The sequence below is a fragment of the Pelmatolapia mariae genome, linkage group LG7 (assembly GCF_036321145.2).
Source record: "Pelmatolapia mariae isolate MD_Pm_ZW linkage group LG7, Pm_UMD_F_2, whole genome shotgun sequence".
Lineage (NCBI taxonomy): Eukaryota > Metazoa > Chordata > Actinopteri > Cichliformes > Cichlidae > Pelmatolapia > Pelmatolapia mariae.
In genome coordinates this window covers 32,958,947-32,974,856 of record NC_086233.1, presented here as the reverse complement: position 1 = coordinate 32,974,856, position 15,910 = coordinate 32,958,947, and the positions used below count along the sequence as shown (strand labels likewise).

General features: G+C 38.3%; 1 protein-coding gene across 2 annotated transcripts in view; it reads left to right on the top strand.

Moving 5' to 3' along the window:
- Positions 1-315: 315 nt before the first annotated feature.
- lrrtm4l1 (leucine rich repeat transmembrane neuronal 4 like 1) overlaps positions 316-15,910 on the top strand; it is a 59,361-nt gene continuing 43,766 nt past the window's right edge. For both annotated transcript variants that reach the window (XR_010094343.1, XM_063478854.1), the window contains exon 1: positions 316-842. Coding sequence is in view for 1 of the 2 variants with exons in the window: in XM_063478854.1 (XP_063334924.1) it covers positions 839-842 (4 nt within the window). In the remaining variant the exon portion in view is untranslated. The remainder of the gene's footprint in view (positions 843-15,910) is intronic.

Below are 15,910 nucleotides of genomic sequence, written 5' to 3'. Positions count from 1 at the left end.
CCACATATAGCCCTCAGCATATCCTCCACACCTGCATAATAGACTTGGAAAAGCATGTTAAATGGGGGGCGGCTCCTCCGCTGATTTGTGGTGGCGGTGGAAGAAGCAGATGAACCTAAAGGGAAAAAAAATAAGAACAAAAGAAAATAAAAATTTCATATATGACCAAAAATATGCCCGCAGCTGTTAAATGCTGCGTCGAACGTGTTCTCCCTCTCTCTCTTTTTCTTTCTCCCACATGCGCGAACACGTTCCCTCGCGCAGCCGTGCGCGCACACGCAAACCTCGCCAAAGCACTGCACAGGAGCCCCCGACAGTGCCCGTGCTTGCTTGTGTGCCTAGCGCCTCTGCTGCTCCGCTGGACGATTGCGCAGAGGACACCTGGCGCACAGCCGTTCATTGCAAGCGATCCCAGTGGTAAATGCTCGTTTTAACCTCTCAACTTTTGCAGCGTGACTGTCTTGTTTTTTTGGTTGCAGTTTTGTTTTATTTTTCTTTTGTTTTTTTCTAAAGATACCTGCTCCGAGAACAAGGGTCTATCAGGGTAAAAGAACCCTGTAGAGCCAGGCGTTTGGCTTCCAACTTAGGGCTTGATGACACGGCTATTCGCGACAGGTCTGGAAAGTTACTTCGTGTGAGGAAGCATGTGCGCAAACTTTAAAATCTTTTTTATAATCGGGAGACAGTTTTTCAGAATGAAGGCAGGTGAGTCACCCGCGGCGTGAGGGGCGAAAAGAGCTCCTCGGCTCTCCAGGTACTGGCAAGAAAAGACAAGAGAGAAGAAGTCGTGATCTGTGCGGTGGATAGCGCTACGGAGGAAACGGACCGATGAGACAATATGGGTAAGTAAGTGGAGAACTGTGTCGTTTTGAAACGATTCCCGCCCTTTGTGAATGTGTAGACGTTTAGGAAAAAAATCCCCAAGTCTTCTGTGGCATATTAATGCGCAGCAAGCTGGCATCTCCCTTATTTAAGAGCAGGAGACTACTTTTGTCCTATTCGCTCAGAATCTGTGTGAGTACTTGAAAAAAAGAGGCTTTCGTTTTCTATTTGGGAATTTGAGGAGGGGAAAAAAAGGAAGGAAGAAACAGACGGGAGAGTTCATGCTTGTGAATATCAAGGCGAGGAGACAGAGAAGACTACTGTCACCTTATTGGTGTGGAAGTGATGTAGCCCTAATCTGAATCAGTCGACGAGACATTGCAACACGAGCTGAAGCTGAACAGCTCATGAACTGTCCTTGATTTTTATGCTGCAATGACAAGTTTGTTCACCCAATCTGAACCTGACCTGAAACGGGCAAAATGTGGTGGTGAGATGTGCCTGTTTTCTTTGGCTTCCACCTCATACCCCCTCTTGTTTCTCCTTTCTAAGCACTGACATGTTTTGACTGCCCCTCTTCTCCTGACAGCTCTGGGTACCTACAATCTCATCCCACACTGCCTATCACCTCCTCCATTTTACTGACTGTGGGTGCTCCAAAGCTAAATTCACTCCTCAGCCTTACAAACCCACACTTCTCTTCAGTGTTTCAGGGGCTTCTTCGTGTTCTGCAGCTCCAGCACTTTTTTTTTCTTTTTTTGCATATACTTGGGGTCCTCAAACAAGTTGTGGGTGTTTGGGATTGTCACTGAATATGTGATGAAATGACGCTGTCACTTTCAAGCAGTCTGGAGCTGCTCAAACAGAAAACCTCATGATGTTTCATGTCCTTTCCTTTCAGTGCAACTTTTGTTGTTGAATAGCTCAGTGAAAGCCTATTATTCATATCCAGGCATGCACGAGCGCTTACACGCACCGTTGGACCAGAGCATGTGGTGCACTGAAACCCATATGAGTCGTTTTCTTTTTTCCTAACTCTTCCTAACACTGCAGCCATTCTTTTTGTTTGACTTGATTTTCTGTTGGATTTATGCGCCTTTTCTTTGTTTTTATTTTTGTATTACTAAATCTAATGAAAAGCTGAAACAGGCCCAAGGAAAGCATGGTGCCTACACATCTGTGCAGAATTGTGGCATTTTCCCAAGTAATGAGGAGCTTAGTGCTGCTAATGAGCACATTTTAATTATGTCATCACAATTACTATAACCCAGAATAAGTGGCTGCATTTGTTAGGATATCCACACTTCTCACTAAAGCGCTCTCTCACATCCCAGTCGCACCCATCACCTTGTTTTCCTCATTCAGGGGCTGATTAATTAGGGGAAGTTTATGCTGTTGGCAGGGCTGAAGTTTTCTTTGTGAATTCAACAATAAAACTTGGCATTATCTTAATATCATATACAGAAAACTAGCAGCTGAACAGTGTAGCATCTACAGAAGATTGCTCAATTGTCCTCTCATTAATCAATTAATAGCTTGGTCTAACTGTGAATAATTCCCATAACAACTTCCTTCACTGTGCCTGTTTTGCCAGACTGACTCAGTTTCAATGCATTCAATTTGCATTGATAAAAAACAAACCAAAAAAAAATAGAAATGCAGTAAAATGTCACATCTCACATTTTTCTTTTTGACCATTTCATGTTCAAAACTGGTAACAAACAATCCAGTAATATTTTTACAATGTGTAATTACTCAGTGTGCAATTCCGCTGACAGCTAAACAGTGATGGATGTGAACTCCCCTCTCCATGGCCCAAGCAGTGAAACTTGTATTCATCCCACAACAATAAATGACACAAGGAAGCTACATTTTCAGCTCGAAGAGTGAAGCAAGAGTTTCTGTGACACGGCATCTCGGTGTTCACCAGTCTGTCCGTACACACTCATCTACTGTAGCAGAACTGAGCAGACAAGAGCAACAGAGCCGTTAGACTGAAATAACGTCCCTTATATTCAATAATCCATCAGTTTCCTCAAGCAGACTGAGACGGTAATTAGTCCATGGAGCACTCTTGAAAAGCCTCAACTGAATGTCTTTGAAAACAAAGAAAAAAGAAAAGAAAAAAGAAGAAGTCACCTGTGTGCACAGCTTTTTTTTAAATTTCACATTTTAAGGCTTATAATAGTGCAGATAATTAGGAGATCTACTGTTGTTTATAGGTTGCTCTTGGCAGTAAACCATCCACTTTCCTGCAGCTCCTGCAGTCTACTTTTTTCCTCAGCTTCTTAAATTCATGTTGCCAGTAATACTGCCAAGTTTTAATTAAATCAAATATAGTAAATAAGTTTATGTAAAAGACAAGGTCTCTCTGCCCTATGGATTAAAACTATAACGGAACTTGTTGCAGTTTCCTTTAGACTTTGCACGACTTTATGACTTTTACAAAACCCTGTCTCTACTTTATAGAAAAAGTCGAGACAAAAAAGTCTGACTTTGAACAATCTAAACCGTTGTAGCTCTAGCTACTTTAAAACCTGCTGAAGCCACCACTAAGAATTATTCTCATTGTGAGGAATCTTTCCTTATTCTGAGAATGACTGAAAGTCCCCATTAGTCATTTTTTTTTGCTGAGGTTTAGTAATATGTTCTGTACTGCTTCCCACTCGTGCCATCAAACTGTCATAATATAGCAGATTCTTTCAGTGTACCTCCAGGTCATTGATTTGAAGGGTTTTTGTCCCTGTTGTTGTGCAGACTGTTTGGCTATTTTGAAAAGCAATGCCTTTTCCAATTTTTTTTTTCCTTTTCTTGAAATCCTGCAATGACTTCAGCTGTGAATGGCTTTCCCAAACAATGTGTCCCGCACATTGAACTGATACAGTGAAATATGGGCAGACACACAAAACTGAGAACAAAGTCTGGCAGTAAGAAGTGGGAGCTGAGCTTGGAGAAGAAAAAGATTCTGCAGCTAGAGGCATATGATAATGTTTTATGCCACTGAGGTGCATCACGGCCTGAATTTGGTTGTCATGGTTTTACATTTGATTATGCAGGCTTCTTAATATTTTGGCTTGATTTGCTTTCTTTGCAAGTCCACCAGCCTGAGCAACAGAAAAGATAATTAATTATCCAAAATTATTCTGATCTTCTACGATTCTGCAACTAAAATCACTTGGTAAATAGGAAAGAGATTTGGGTTTTGGTTAAAAGAATCCGCCAATGACATCATTGAACACCTCTTACTCAGTTACCACAGTCATTATTCATGTGGCCACAAGAGGTCACTTGTCAGAAAACTTTAAACATAGTGATTTGAGAAATAAAAACAACATTTCTGTCAAGCTTAAAGGTTCTTTATGCTTGATAGTTAGATGTGACGATATAAGGTTAATTTTCGCGTAAATACTTATTTTCTGTCAGAAGTTGAATATGATAAATGTACTGTCAAACATGACAGTACATATGAATTATACTAAATTAATTGTGACCGGTCAGAGACTTCAAATCTTACAGAAAAACACAAACATAGCTAGTCTTTGATCAGTTCCTCATATATATTGTCTCATATTGACATGACAGCATCACACAGTTGCTGCAGATTTGTCCGTTGCACATCCGAGATGTGACTTTTCTGTTCCACCACATCCCAAAGGTGCTGTATTGTATTGAGATCTGGTAACTGTGGATGCCGTTAGAGTACAGTGAACTCAGTGTGATCTTCAAGGCTAACGATGCAAGCAGCAGGAAATCGAGGCTAGTCAGACCAGGAAATGTTTTTCAAATCCTCTAATTTTCCAGCTTTTGTGAGCCAGTTGAAATGACAGGAGTGGTACTTGTTATGGTCTTCTGTTGCTTCAGCGTCCAACATGTTGTGAATTCAGAAATGCTCTTCTGCACATCTTGGTTGTAATGAGTGGTTATTTCAGTTACTGTTGCCTTCCCATCGGCTCAGAGCAGTCTGGCCATTTTCCTCTGACCTCTGGCATCAACAAGGCATTTTCACCCAGAGAACTGCCTCTCACTGGATATTTTCTCTTTTTCTGATCATTCTCTGTAAACTGTTGATATGGTTGTGTGGAAAAATCCCAGCAGACCAGCAGTTTCTCAAATACTCAGACCAGCCCATCTGGCACTAACAACCATGCCACATTCAAGGTCACTTAAATCAACCTTATTCCTCATTGTGGTGCTGAGTGTGAACTTCAGCAGGTCATCTCAACCATGTCTAAATGCCTAAATAGATAGAGTTGCTGCCATGTGATTCTCTGATTAGTTATGTACCTTACAAAAAGTTGAACAGGTGTACCTAGTGTCGTGGCTGCTGAGCTTAGATGTGTTTGTCATCAATTTTAATGATTGAAGACTGTGTTCTATACTTCTTATTGTATTGAGTTATAATATATATCTTGATACTACAAGTAATGGTTTCTAGTTAATATATTAGGCAAATCATAACAATATTGTTATTGAAAATGTCTTGACTGTGTTCATTTTTTTCTCTCCCCACAATCCAATTTTCCATCACATTATCCGCTTGCAGTGCCCACAATCTTCAACTTCATTCAACTTTTTATGGTTATATTTAGACACTCAAAGAGAGTCGTTAAGGTTACGGTGACTTGACAGAGGTGTTTGCTTCAGCTGACTAAAAGCACAGTTTTTCTCTAAGCTTAACCAAAGAAATTTCGTTGCCCAAATCACAAACAAAAATCTGGATGAAACCTGTGTCTCTGTTGTTGATTAATGGCGTATCTTAGGCAGACGATGAATTCAGTTGTAAAATGCAACTCATGACTATGTTGCACTCCCTGCATGGAAGTACATGACATCACTTTATTCGAGTAATGTCCCCCACACTCCAGACCTGTGCACATGATGACAATTTGTTATGTGAAAGAACCTGCAGTGGTTCTAACTTTGGCAGAGAAAGTGTTAATTTATGTAGTAGCCCATTGCTCATATGACCTGTAAGAGGCTGATTTAGAAATTAGGTTTCCAGGGGCTTTAAAGTAATGAAAAGTAATGACCAACACTGTCATTTATTCTGACTACCACAGCATCCCTGTGTATGCTCATCTTCATGTGTGTGAAGACACATGAAGAGAAGAAGAAACTGTTCAGATAATATTTATGCCAGTTTTGTGCCTTGGTTATGTTTTATTCAAAGCCATTTGTGCAATTGGTGCTTTATTCTGAAGAATTTATGCCAGGAGTCTTGATTTTCAGGTTAGCAAAAGAATTTTGGAAAAAGAAAACGCACCTTGTTTTCAACTATCTATGCTACCCCCTTTTTTTCTTTTTCTTTTTTTTTTAACTGGCTCCAGTGAAAACCAATGTAAGAAGCAGTTAAAATGATGAAGGCAGAATCCACGATCCAGAGTTCAGATATCTAATGCAATATAGCTTTCTCAAAGTAAAATGAGCTGGTTACAGCATGAGCAACAGAAATCATTAAACTGATTATAATGCGCATTGGGACTGACTAATCACTGGCACAAAGTGCTGAATTCTGATTAAACATAAATGTATCTTGCCACAATTTTGGATGAAAGTAACCTACAATGCTTTCGACCTTTGCTGATTACCAGCATGCCACCACTCACACACGCACGCATTTGGACACACACACTTATGCATTAACATCATCTCTGTTGTCAATTCCTCAACATTTACAGCAGACACGCTTTGCAGTGGCCAGCTTAAACGGTTCAGTTTGTGCTGATCTTTTGACATCAGCACTTATATTGATCTGCAGAGCTCTCTGGCTCTCTGCACCGATTTATAAACCAATAAGTTGTGCATGTGTGTGAGTGTGTAGGCCCATAGGAAAGGCAGGAGCAGTAAAGTTCTTGATATGTACGATGTTATGGGGCTGTGAAGAGTTTCAGCTGTCACTGACAGCCTGAGATGGAAAGCGCTGTGGGTGTAAAGATGGAAGACTTTGTGATATGGCTGATTTATTGGGTGGAACAGTTTGAGAAGCAGCCTGTCTGCCTCATGCAGTTTGATGCTGCCTGGACTTTAGACACAAAGATTTTTCTTTAAATGCTGATTCTTAAAAATTATATAGGTAGGTAAATAAAAGGCAGATCCACACCAACCAGAACAGTAAATTCCATCATAATAATGGGATAGTTCATCCCAAAATCAAATTTATGTAAATTTTTTTTCTGGCCTGTAAATCTCTTTATCCATCAAGATTGTTTTGATGTGAGTTGCCCTATTTTGGATGTATCCACTGTATGAAGATGTCTTCTTTCTTTTAAACATAATCAAACTAAATGGCACTGACCTTGTGATGTGCAGTGTGCCAAAAAATACATTTAAAAAAACTCAGCAGCAATATCTCATTCCAGAAGTCATGACCTAGTTACTCCAAGCAATCTTACGTAGTGACTTTTTCTGTCTTTCTGACAAACAGTATCTGCCAACTGATAGAAACATTCAGCCAGTTAATATTACTGATATGACAAGGTGGAGATCATCAAGTGGTTACATCGTGTCACATAAACTGGCTGATTTTTGGATTTCTATGTAATGATTACTGGAAGGGAAGCTTTGTGTTTATGTTTTTTGGAAGAGCAAATTCAGTTAGTTCCTGTATAGTTAAAAGAAGACAGACAGTTCTACAGCTAGTATTTTCAAACTGGACAAATCGCACCAACACAATGTAGATGGATAAGTAGCACTAAAGGCCAAAGGAAAATAATATGAAAAATGAATTTTGGAGTGAAACTTGCTTATTACTTTATATTGTACTTTATTATTTGTGAAGAAATTGCACTTAAAATTTTGTGTATCTTTTCAACCAAGGAATTAAACTTCTTCCACTAGACTAGAAAAGATAAAGAGTACAATAGCTAGATAAAATAGCAGATATCAAGGTATAATAAAAACTGTCCGCTGTTTGATAACTTTAATTACACTCCTGCAGCTTCCTGTCTTTCATGGATCTTCGTAAGACACGTCATGTCAGATCAAAACATTGCAACCACCAGATAATTAAAGTTTTAATGGGGATGTCAAACAGTACTCTGACATCTCTTAAGTACCACAGATTTCCATCTATTATTCTCAGTTTTCAATATGTCATTTTTGTGATAGTCTGTGATATTCAGAAAAACATAGGCTACTCACACGTGCATAAACAGATGTGTATTTATGGATATTCATGAGGCTCAAAGTCACACCAGTATCAGGCCAGCAGTATGGCTGAGAGAAAACTGTAGGCACCAGACCAGAATGGGCTGGCTGAAGCTCACTTTAAAAAGTCACATGGCTAAGAGCACTTCCATCCAACTCTTCTCATTAAGGCTGGCTTTTTCAAAAGCGGGCAGCTTTCATGGGCACAAAAACCTAGTGGTATAAAAATGTTGACATTCAAAATTACCAATTAGCCCTTTTTAAGGTCTTCCTCTTTGCAAATTAAGAATGTGGTGTGTACAAATACTCTACATTAGGTTGTGACTTGTGTGAGACATCACTTTAGTCGTCATGTTTTTATTTGCTGGGCTCCTTCGCTTAAATGACATCGGTTAGAGCGCCAGTCTAAACTGTAGTAATGATTATTTAATTGGTCGACAGCTCCAAAAAAGAACAGCAAGTGAAAGAATTAATTAATTTCCTTTTTAAAACATGATTGCCAATTGACCTGATGTGGTCCGGCTAATTATTTTCAAAAAAATTGAAAATAATGTTTTGGTTTGGTTTTTTGATGGAAAATAAAATAATTTAAGATTACCTTAACACTTTAGTTTTAGCTCATGGAAACATAAACAAGATTCATTTATTTTTAAAGAAGTAAGTTCATTGGTAGGATCCTCCCTACACCATGGCCACTTGCTTTAAACCATTTAACTATTTATTATTTTGTATTCATCTAATTTTTGTTCTGTTTTTAAAATGTAATGCAAGGTGAAATCCTGCTGCTCGCATTGCTAGGCAACACGTACCTTTAGACATGATGTTTCACACACTCTGTCTCATAGATTTAAAGCTCGATCAAATTTGAAAAACCTGAAGTTAATTTTCAGTAATTGTTGGCACATACTCAAATTAAAACAATACAGATCACACCCAGTCTTTCTCCATTCCAGCTGCGATACTGTGGTATTCTTTCTGACACACACAGACATTATTTCCCCTCTCCTCCCCTGCTTCTATCTGTCAGACAGACATCCAGAGATGTTAACTTTCTGTCGCACCACCACTTTCCCTGCCACACTTTACTGGCAACTTTCTCCAAATGTCTTTATTTTCCGTGGGGTTTCAGTTACATTTACATTCTGCTTTCCCCTCCAGCAGTCCCTTAGACCCACAGGCTCGTTCTTCACTGTAGCTAGCAAAAGAAAAGTCCTCTTTCCTCGTCCTGACATTCTTTGAGTAAGCCATGAATTTGCTGTCTTTAACTGCAGGTTAATATTAGCTCTTTCATTTAGGTCTACAAACTGATTCCTGCATCAGTGATCTCTGGTTTTACTGTCTGCCCGTCAGAACCAAGAATTCTCAGTGGAAGCAGCATATCCATCGTTAGCACCTCTGCACAGGATTTATAAATAGGTATTGATGTTTATTACAGTTAGTTGTGGATAAATAATAAATGCATAAACAGGGAATTATGTTACTCATCCTATTGATCTGGAATATTATATGCTTAAGGGGCATTCACGCAGGAGGCGTGTTGGCCTTTGGTTGCCTGGAATGTCACTACAGGCTCCAGTTGCCCAGGTAACCCTGATATATGTTGATTAACAGTGGCCTTCCCTCCCATTGGTAGTCACTTTAATTGCTCACACCAAAATTGAGAAAAGTTTCCCTTGGGACCTGCCTACTTGATGCTGACAACAGTTATTTTGACTGTCGTGTGTTCTGTGTTCTTTGGTTGCCAACAAGTGACTTCAGTTTCTTTAGATTTAGAAAATCCTGATTACAAAATTAGGTCTTGAAGAGTTAATCTATAGGCGTGCCTATCGGCAAATTACATATTTTGTATTGTCATATTTAAAGAGTAAAGGCATAAACACAATCCCATGCAGCAACAGGTTTCTTTTTTTTTATATGACAAGAACTGCCCAATCTTTCCTGAATGCACACACCTTTTATAACTTAACAATGCGTGGAGTAGAATAAGCAACGGATTATCGACCAAAATTATTCAGTCATGCTCCCAAAACAGTTGAATTGTCTGAAATTTCCTTGACAAATAGCCAACCAATCCACCAACTGAACATCATATCAGCCACTTTTTTTCCTGTTTGAAGCAACTGATGCAAGAGTTCTCAAAGTGCATTGAAGAGCACTTTTATCTATTCCCTGTCCAAATCTACATTTGTGAAGGGCGGTGCAAATGTACCTCACTTTTGTTTTGGGTTAACGTGCATAACTTTAAAATCCTGAATGCATACTGCTTTTGTTAAGTTACCAAGATGTTGAATTTATCATTCCTTTTTTATACGCACTTGTTCACATGGCCAGTAGAAGTAAGCTCACTTTTAAGATGTGACTATATCTTATATAATAACAATGAAATCTGTTATTATATGAAATTCCAGTTCAGCAGAAAAGTAGAAATGGAGAAGATCTCGAAGACAAAGAAGCCTTTCAGATGACACTTTGCATCTGCTGGGCAGAATGGCAAAGCATACCCTCAAACAACTGTACAGAGTGGATGCACAAATGGGGTCTACGTGGAACACTCATCAGTCTTCACCCTTATTTATCAAGTTAATGACATAAAAGTTAATTAACATTTGGCTAATTCTTTGCTGCAGTGGTTGCACTTCTTTTCTATTTGCCAGAACTCATGCACACAACTCTATGCCTCTTTTCCTAGTGAAGGTTCCAGCAAGAGCAGCTCTGTCTGTCTTCATTTCCCCATTTAACTGCTATGCTTGAGTAGGTCGTGGACTCAATAGACCTCAGTTACTACGTCTCCCACAAATCCAGACAGAATAACTGAGCTCACAGAATTGACTGCTCATTTCATTTAAAATTTTAATGGATGCTGCCCCATTTAAGCTGTATTTTTCTATTACTGCTATTAAGCTCCACTTTTACATATATTTTGCTCACCATATGCAGCATATTGTGTATGTAGGACTGGCTGCTCGTCTGTATGCACGTATGTGCAGCTCCAGTAGTAGTAAAATAAGCTTTTATCATAAATCAGCTGTTTTATACTGCTTCATGCTTTCGCTGTGAGTTGAAATTACAGCTGACTCCAATTTTCAAATTAATGGCTGTAAAATAATGGGTTTTAAGTGTGTAAAAGGTACTTCATTTCAATATTGTAATGCCACTGTGTCCAATTAATCACAATTGCATGATAGGCCCCGTGACTGGTAATATGTCACGTTCTTCTGTCCTCTGGAAGTATTTTTAATTCTATGTGCCTTAAATCTGAGTGAACACACTCAATAGTATAATATATCACACATGCTGTAGTACCCTACAGTTTTGCTTGCCTAAGCTCAATCACACATCATACACTTTAAAATTCTTGGCTGCTGTGTCAGAACAGAAGTGTCAGGTAAAAAAAGGATACACAGGAAGTAGGACTGGGAGAAATCTTGTCACCTGAAGCTTTAGGTTATGCAAAAATACAGATTAGAATGTATTATACTCTTTTATTTCTAGACTAAAGCCTCATATTGGGATCAGTATTTCTCACAGTCACATCCTATCTTTATTTAGTTTAGTATGTTGGCATGTTTACAGAGAAGAAAGAAAGAGAAAGTGACAATTAAGCCTATAGTGTAGACGGTCTTCTGTTTTCCAATTTAAAATAGGCACAGCGGCAATGAATGTTTAAATATAAAAAGCTAACTATACTTTTCTGCCAGTCAATGATCTTTAAAAGCCACCTCATACACCCCTCCTTTTAATGTGTATTATCTTTTATATGGTAGAACATTTAATAAGAAATATTTAGGGGTTTTTTTTTTTTCTCCACACTTTCATTTCTTTGAAGTGCCCCAGCATGTGGCCTGTTGCAGCATGTAGCGCTATTGGCCAACTCACTTGGGCACTCTGGGTAATAGCCTTTGCATCAGTGCTCTGAGCACTGTGCATTCAAATGAAATATCAACTTGTCTCACCGCCAAGGAAGATGACAGCTGACTCTGCTGGGCCTGCCAGAGACCACTCTGTCCTGGGGGGAGGGGCAGTGTCACTTTTATGGGATTTCGGAAAGGTTGCCACTGGAACCTGGCCTTGGGTGAGGTAATTGGAGAAAATATATATTTTAGGATATTGTGTAATAACTTTTGCTTTTTTTGCATTTGAAGCCCATTTCAGCTGACATTTAGTGTGCACATTTGAGTGTAACTTCAGCAAATTACCTCTGTTCAGGACGTTGTTGAGCCCCAGGGATACCGGAGCACAGAACCTGTTTCTTAATTAATATTTATGGTCTTCAATTGCATTTTCATCAGCTGCAAATTGTGTTGAAGCATTGGTTGCTGCACAAAATAAAAGAAATTGCAGTCTGCTCTACTTGTCTCCTACATACTTGACTAAGAGTACAATTCCATCTTATAAGAAATCTGTTTTTAAAACCTTTTATTGCTATTGCAAGAAATCTTTTAATTAAATGCTAAACTAATAAAGGTGGTGTTAAATTTGGTATGGGTTTAGTCATTTAGAAATTTTTGACACTGTCCCATCTGTTTTTTGTTGCCATCTGAGGCAACAAAAATTATATTTGCATCTAGTTTGGTTGCTGAAACATTTTATGTTATGTACATGTTGAGAGTCATTGTGTACATTGAGTACATAGGAAATCTAATCTAGATTATCCTTACTGAATCAGTAAACTGGGTTAATTAATGCATTCACTAAAATATATAATATATTTTGTGGTAGAAGACTACTACTATTTTACTACTACTCCAGCTCGACCAATCATCGGCTTTATATTGATTTAAATTTAGATGTACCCACGGGTCATTGGAAATAAAACCGTTCATCTGTTTATCTTTCTCTGACCTTTGAATTTAGTCTTTATGTGTTGACAAAAAGTACAATGAGATTTACCATGGTTCTCATTTTCAAGGTCACTTTTGATTTTTCTTTAAGACTTGTGGTAGTCATTAATGTATAATTTTTTTTTAAACAAATACTAAGAGAAAATTAACTTCAAATAAAAGCTAAAGGGTGAAATACACTTTACAAGGCTGTTACATAGGTTATAAGAAGACATTTGCACAAAGTTTAATACAAGTCTTTTCTGGCTTATAGGGATTTGTACAGAATCTGATCTGATATTGTCTGTAGTGATGTCACTTGTTGCCTGGAGACTTCCGTTCAAACAAACTCCTTCTACTGCTCTTCGTACTTAATGTAAAATAGGTGGTAGTGACAAACTGGAGCTTAATGCAATGTTGGTGTTGCTGCACTATGCTGGTTTTGTTGAAATCTCCAAGATGTTAAATCTACAAGATATGAAATCTTTAAAACCCTCCGGCTCTGATTGGTCACGCTCTACTGAGAAGAAGGAGCCTTGCTGCTGGAAAGTTGTAGCTTACCACAAATCCCGTATCAAATCTGATCTGCAGGGGAATGGATTTAATATCAACCTGTGGCAGCTCTATTTTATTTAAGCTGTATTTAGATAAAGGTTGTAACTTAATGATTTTCTGTATATGATTTTTAATGTTTTTTTTTTTTTTTTTTTACTTTAATAATGACACAAACACAGCTATATTGAAAGACACATTTTATATTATTAAATAATTTATTTGTAATAGTTATCATAGATATATTTACTTATGCCCTGGTGTACATCTAATACGTGAAATCAATGGAAGCCTAGTGACTGCCTGCACGTAGCACCCCATTTAATTACTGATTAATGAAACTGTACTGAGAGTAAACATTTCTCTTCATTGTATTCTATAAAGCCTCTCATGGGAACCTAGCGCACACATGTCCAAGGGGCTTTTATTACTATTCTCTCTATGCAGAAATCCATGCTGAACCATTGTGTGCTAATTAAAGACGCTGTCATGCGTAGGCGTCTATGAGCCCAGTGGCACATTATTGTGGCTGCATAGCTTTGAGTTTTCTGCCATCTAATAACCTCCTCTTGTTTTTTCATATTTTGCTATTCTTTTTTTAGGAGCACATGCACATGAAATCCCAGATGTAGTTTTAGTGATATGACATTGTGAGGTTGCCCTGGGGGTTTACAACACAGCCGATGTTCCAATGGGATTATCATTTAGGGAAAACTGATGGCTGCATGTAGTGCAACGAATGCTTGGAGAGTTCACAAAGTAGTTACAGGAGGTGATGGAAGTGCCACTGCATCTTTTGCTTCAAGGGTTAGAGTGATTTATTTATAAAACTATTATTTTTTGTTGAGTTTATCTTGACTTATTTTCATGCACTCATTTGCTTCCATTTATTTCCCCCAATATCCTGCTGTACAATTCACAAAATAGCTTTATTCTTGAAATTTATTTACTTCTGTTTTGCTATTTTATGATAAAATTAAATGTAAAGTTGAGTGCTGAACTGAATTTGTATGCCTGTCTGGATCATAGCAGGATATATAAGAAATCTGAAAAGTATTATTTTGAATGATTTTCCTTTTAACAGTCACATAACTCATTAAACACAGGGGAAGGCTGGATGAGATGCTGAAACCAGATAAGTTACTTCAAAGAAAAATCTGTACCTCCTATCTCTCAAGATGCAGATTAATGATTTCTTGACATTTTGTATTATTCTGATAACACACACCTTCTCAAAGTTGGTGTGTGCACTCCCAGTGGCCACAAGGTAATTGTTGTTGGAACACATTAAGACAGTGAAATCGTGTCCTCTAATGCATACACTGATGCATAGACTAATTAATGTTCACAGGAGCTGTCGACCAGGTTACCCAATGTAGTTTCCATTCATGTTTCTTTATTGAATGTAATGGAATAATGTAAAATAATAATAATAATGTATTCTGATTCTTCTATTATAATTCCTCCAAGTAAGGCATGGCAAAAACTGCTAAAACACTGCAAATTTAAAACCGCACTGATTCAGGAAGCGTACAGGAGTAAATCAAATCACTGGTTAAATGTAATTTCCACAAAGGTCAAAAGTTACCTGCCAGTGTTGAAGTATAGCATAGCTGCATTTTGCAGTTTGTGGTGGCAGCTCATGTATGACATTGGATGTTTGTTGCCCATTTTAGCATGAAATTGTCACTGTGCTATATGACAACCCCTAAGTTGTGGAATAATGATGCATACTAATGTTTTCTGCATACCATTTTCTGCACAGGGGAAGAATTTCCTTTTTTTTTTCTTACTTTGCAGCTTACAGCAGCAGGTTAGTATAGAGAAAGTGCAAGAGTTGAACTGTACAAAATTTGGATATTCTGAAGCTAGTAATAAACAATTATTTATTCATCATCTTTTCAGTTTCATTAATGTAACACTAAATCATTCAGGACAGTTTACACAGTACGAAAGAGACCTTGGAGTGTTGTAGAAGAAAACCCTGTGATCTTTCCATGAGTAAGCAATTGATAATTGTGAGGAGTAAAAAGTCCCATTTAACAAGAAGAAACATTGGGCAGCACCAAACTCAGGGAGGACAGCTTTTGACTCAACTGGGTGGGGTGAGAGGAGAGCAAAGAGGGGAAAAAAAAGGTTGATCATTAAGAGATAGCAGACACTGAGCAGGCTGTTGGGGCCAGTAACTACAGACAAGACATGTGCAGCTCTGGAACCAGAGATACAGGCAGAAAGGTACAAGAAGAAAGAGGACAGAGAGGAAAGGGCACAAACTGCAGGAGACAGAATATCACAAAGTTAATTAAATGTAAAAGTGAAGTCTAAAGTGTGGAGAGTAGAGGAGAAATACTTAGAACATTATGGGAGGTCCCCATAGCAGCCTGAGCTTATAACGATATTATGATATTACTAAAGGATGACACAGGGATTACAAAAGTCCACCTTAGACATGCCAAACAATACTTTTTCACCATTACTGTGATACAGGATGTGCCCAATTTTGACAGCACTGGATAGTTGAAAGCTGGAAGTTCTAGAGACTTCAGTTATGTGTGGATACGGATATGCAG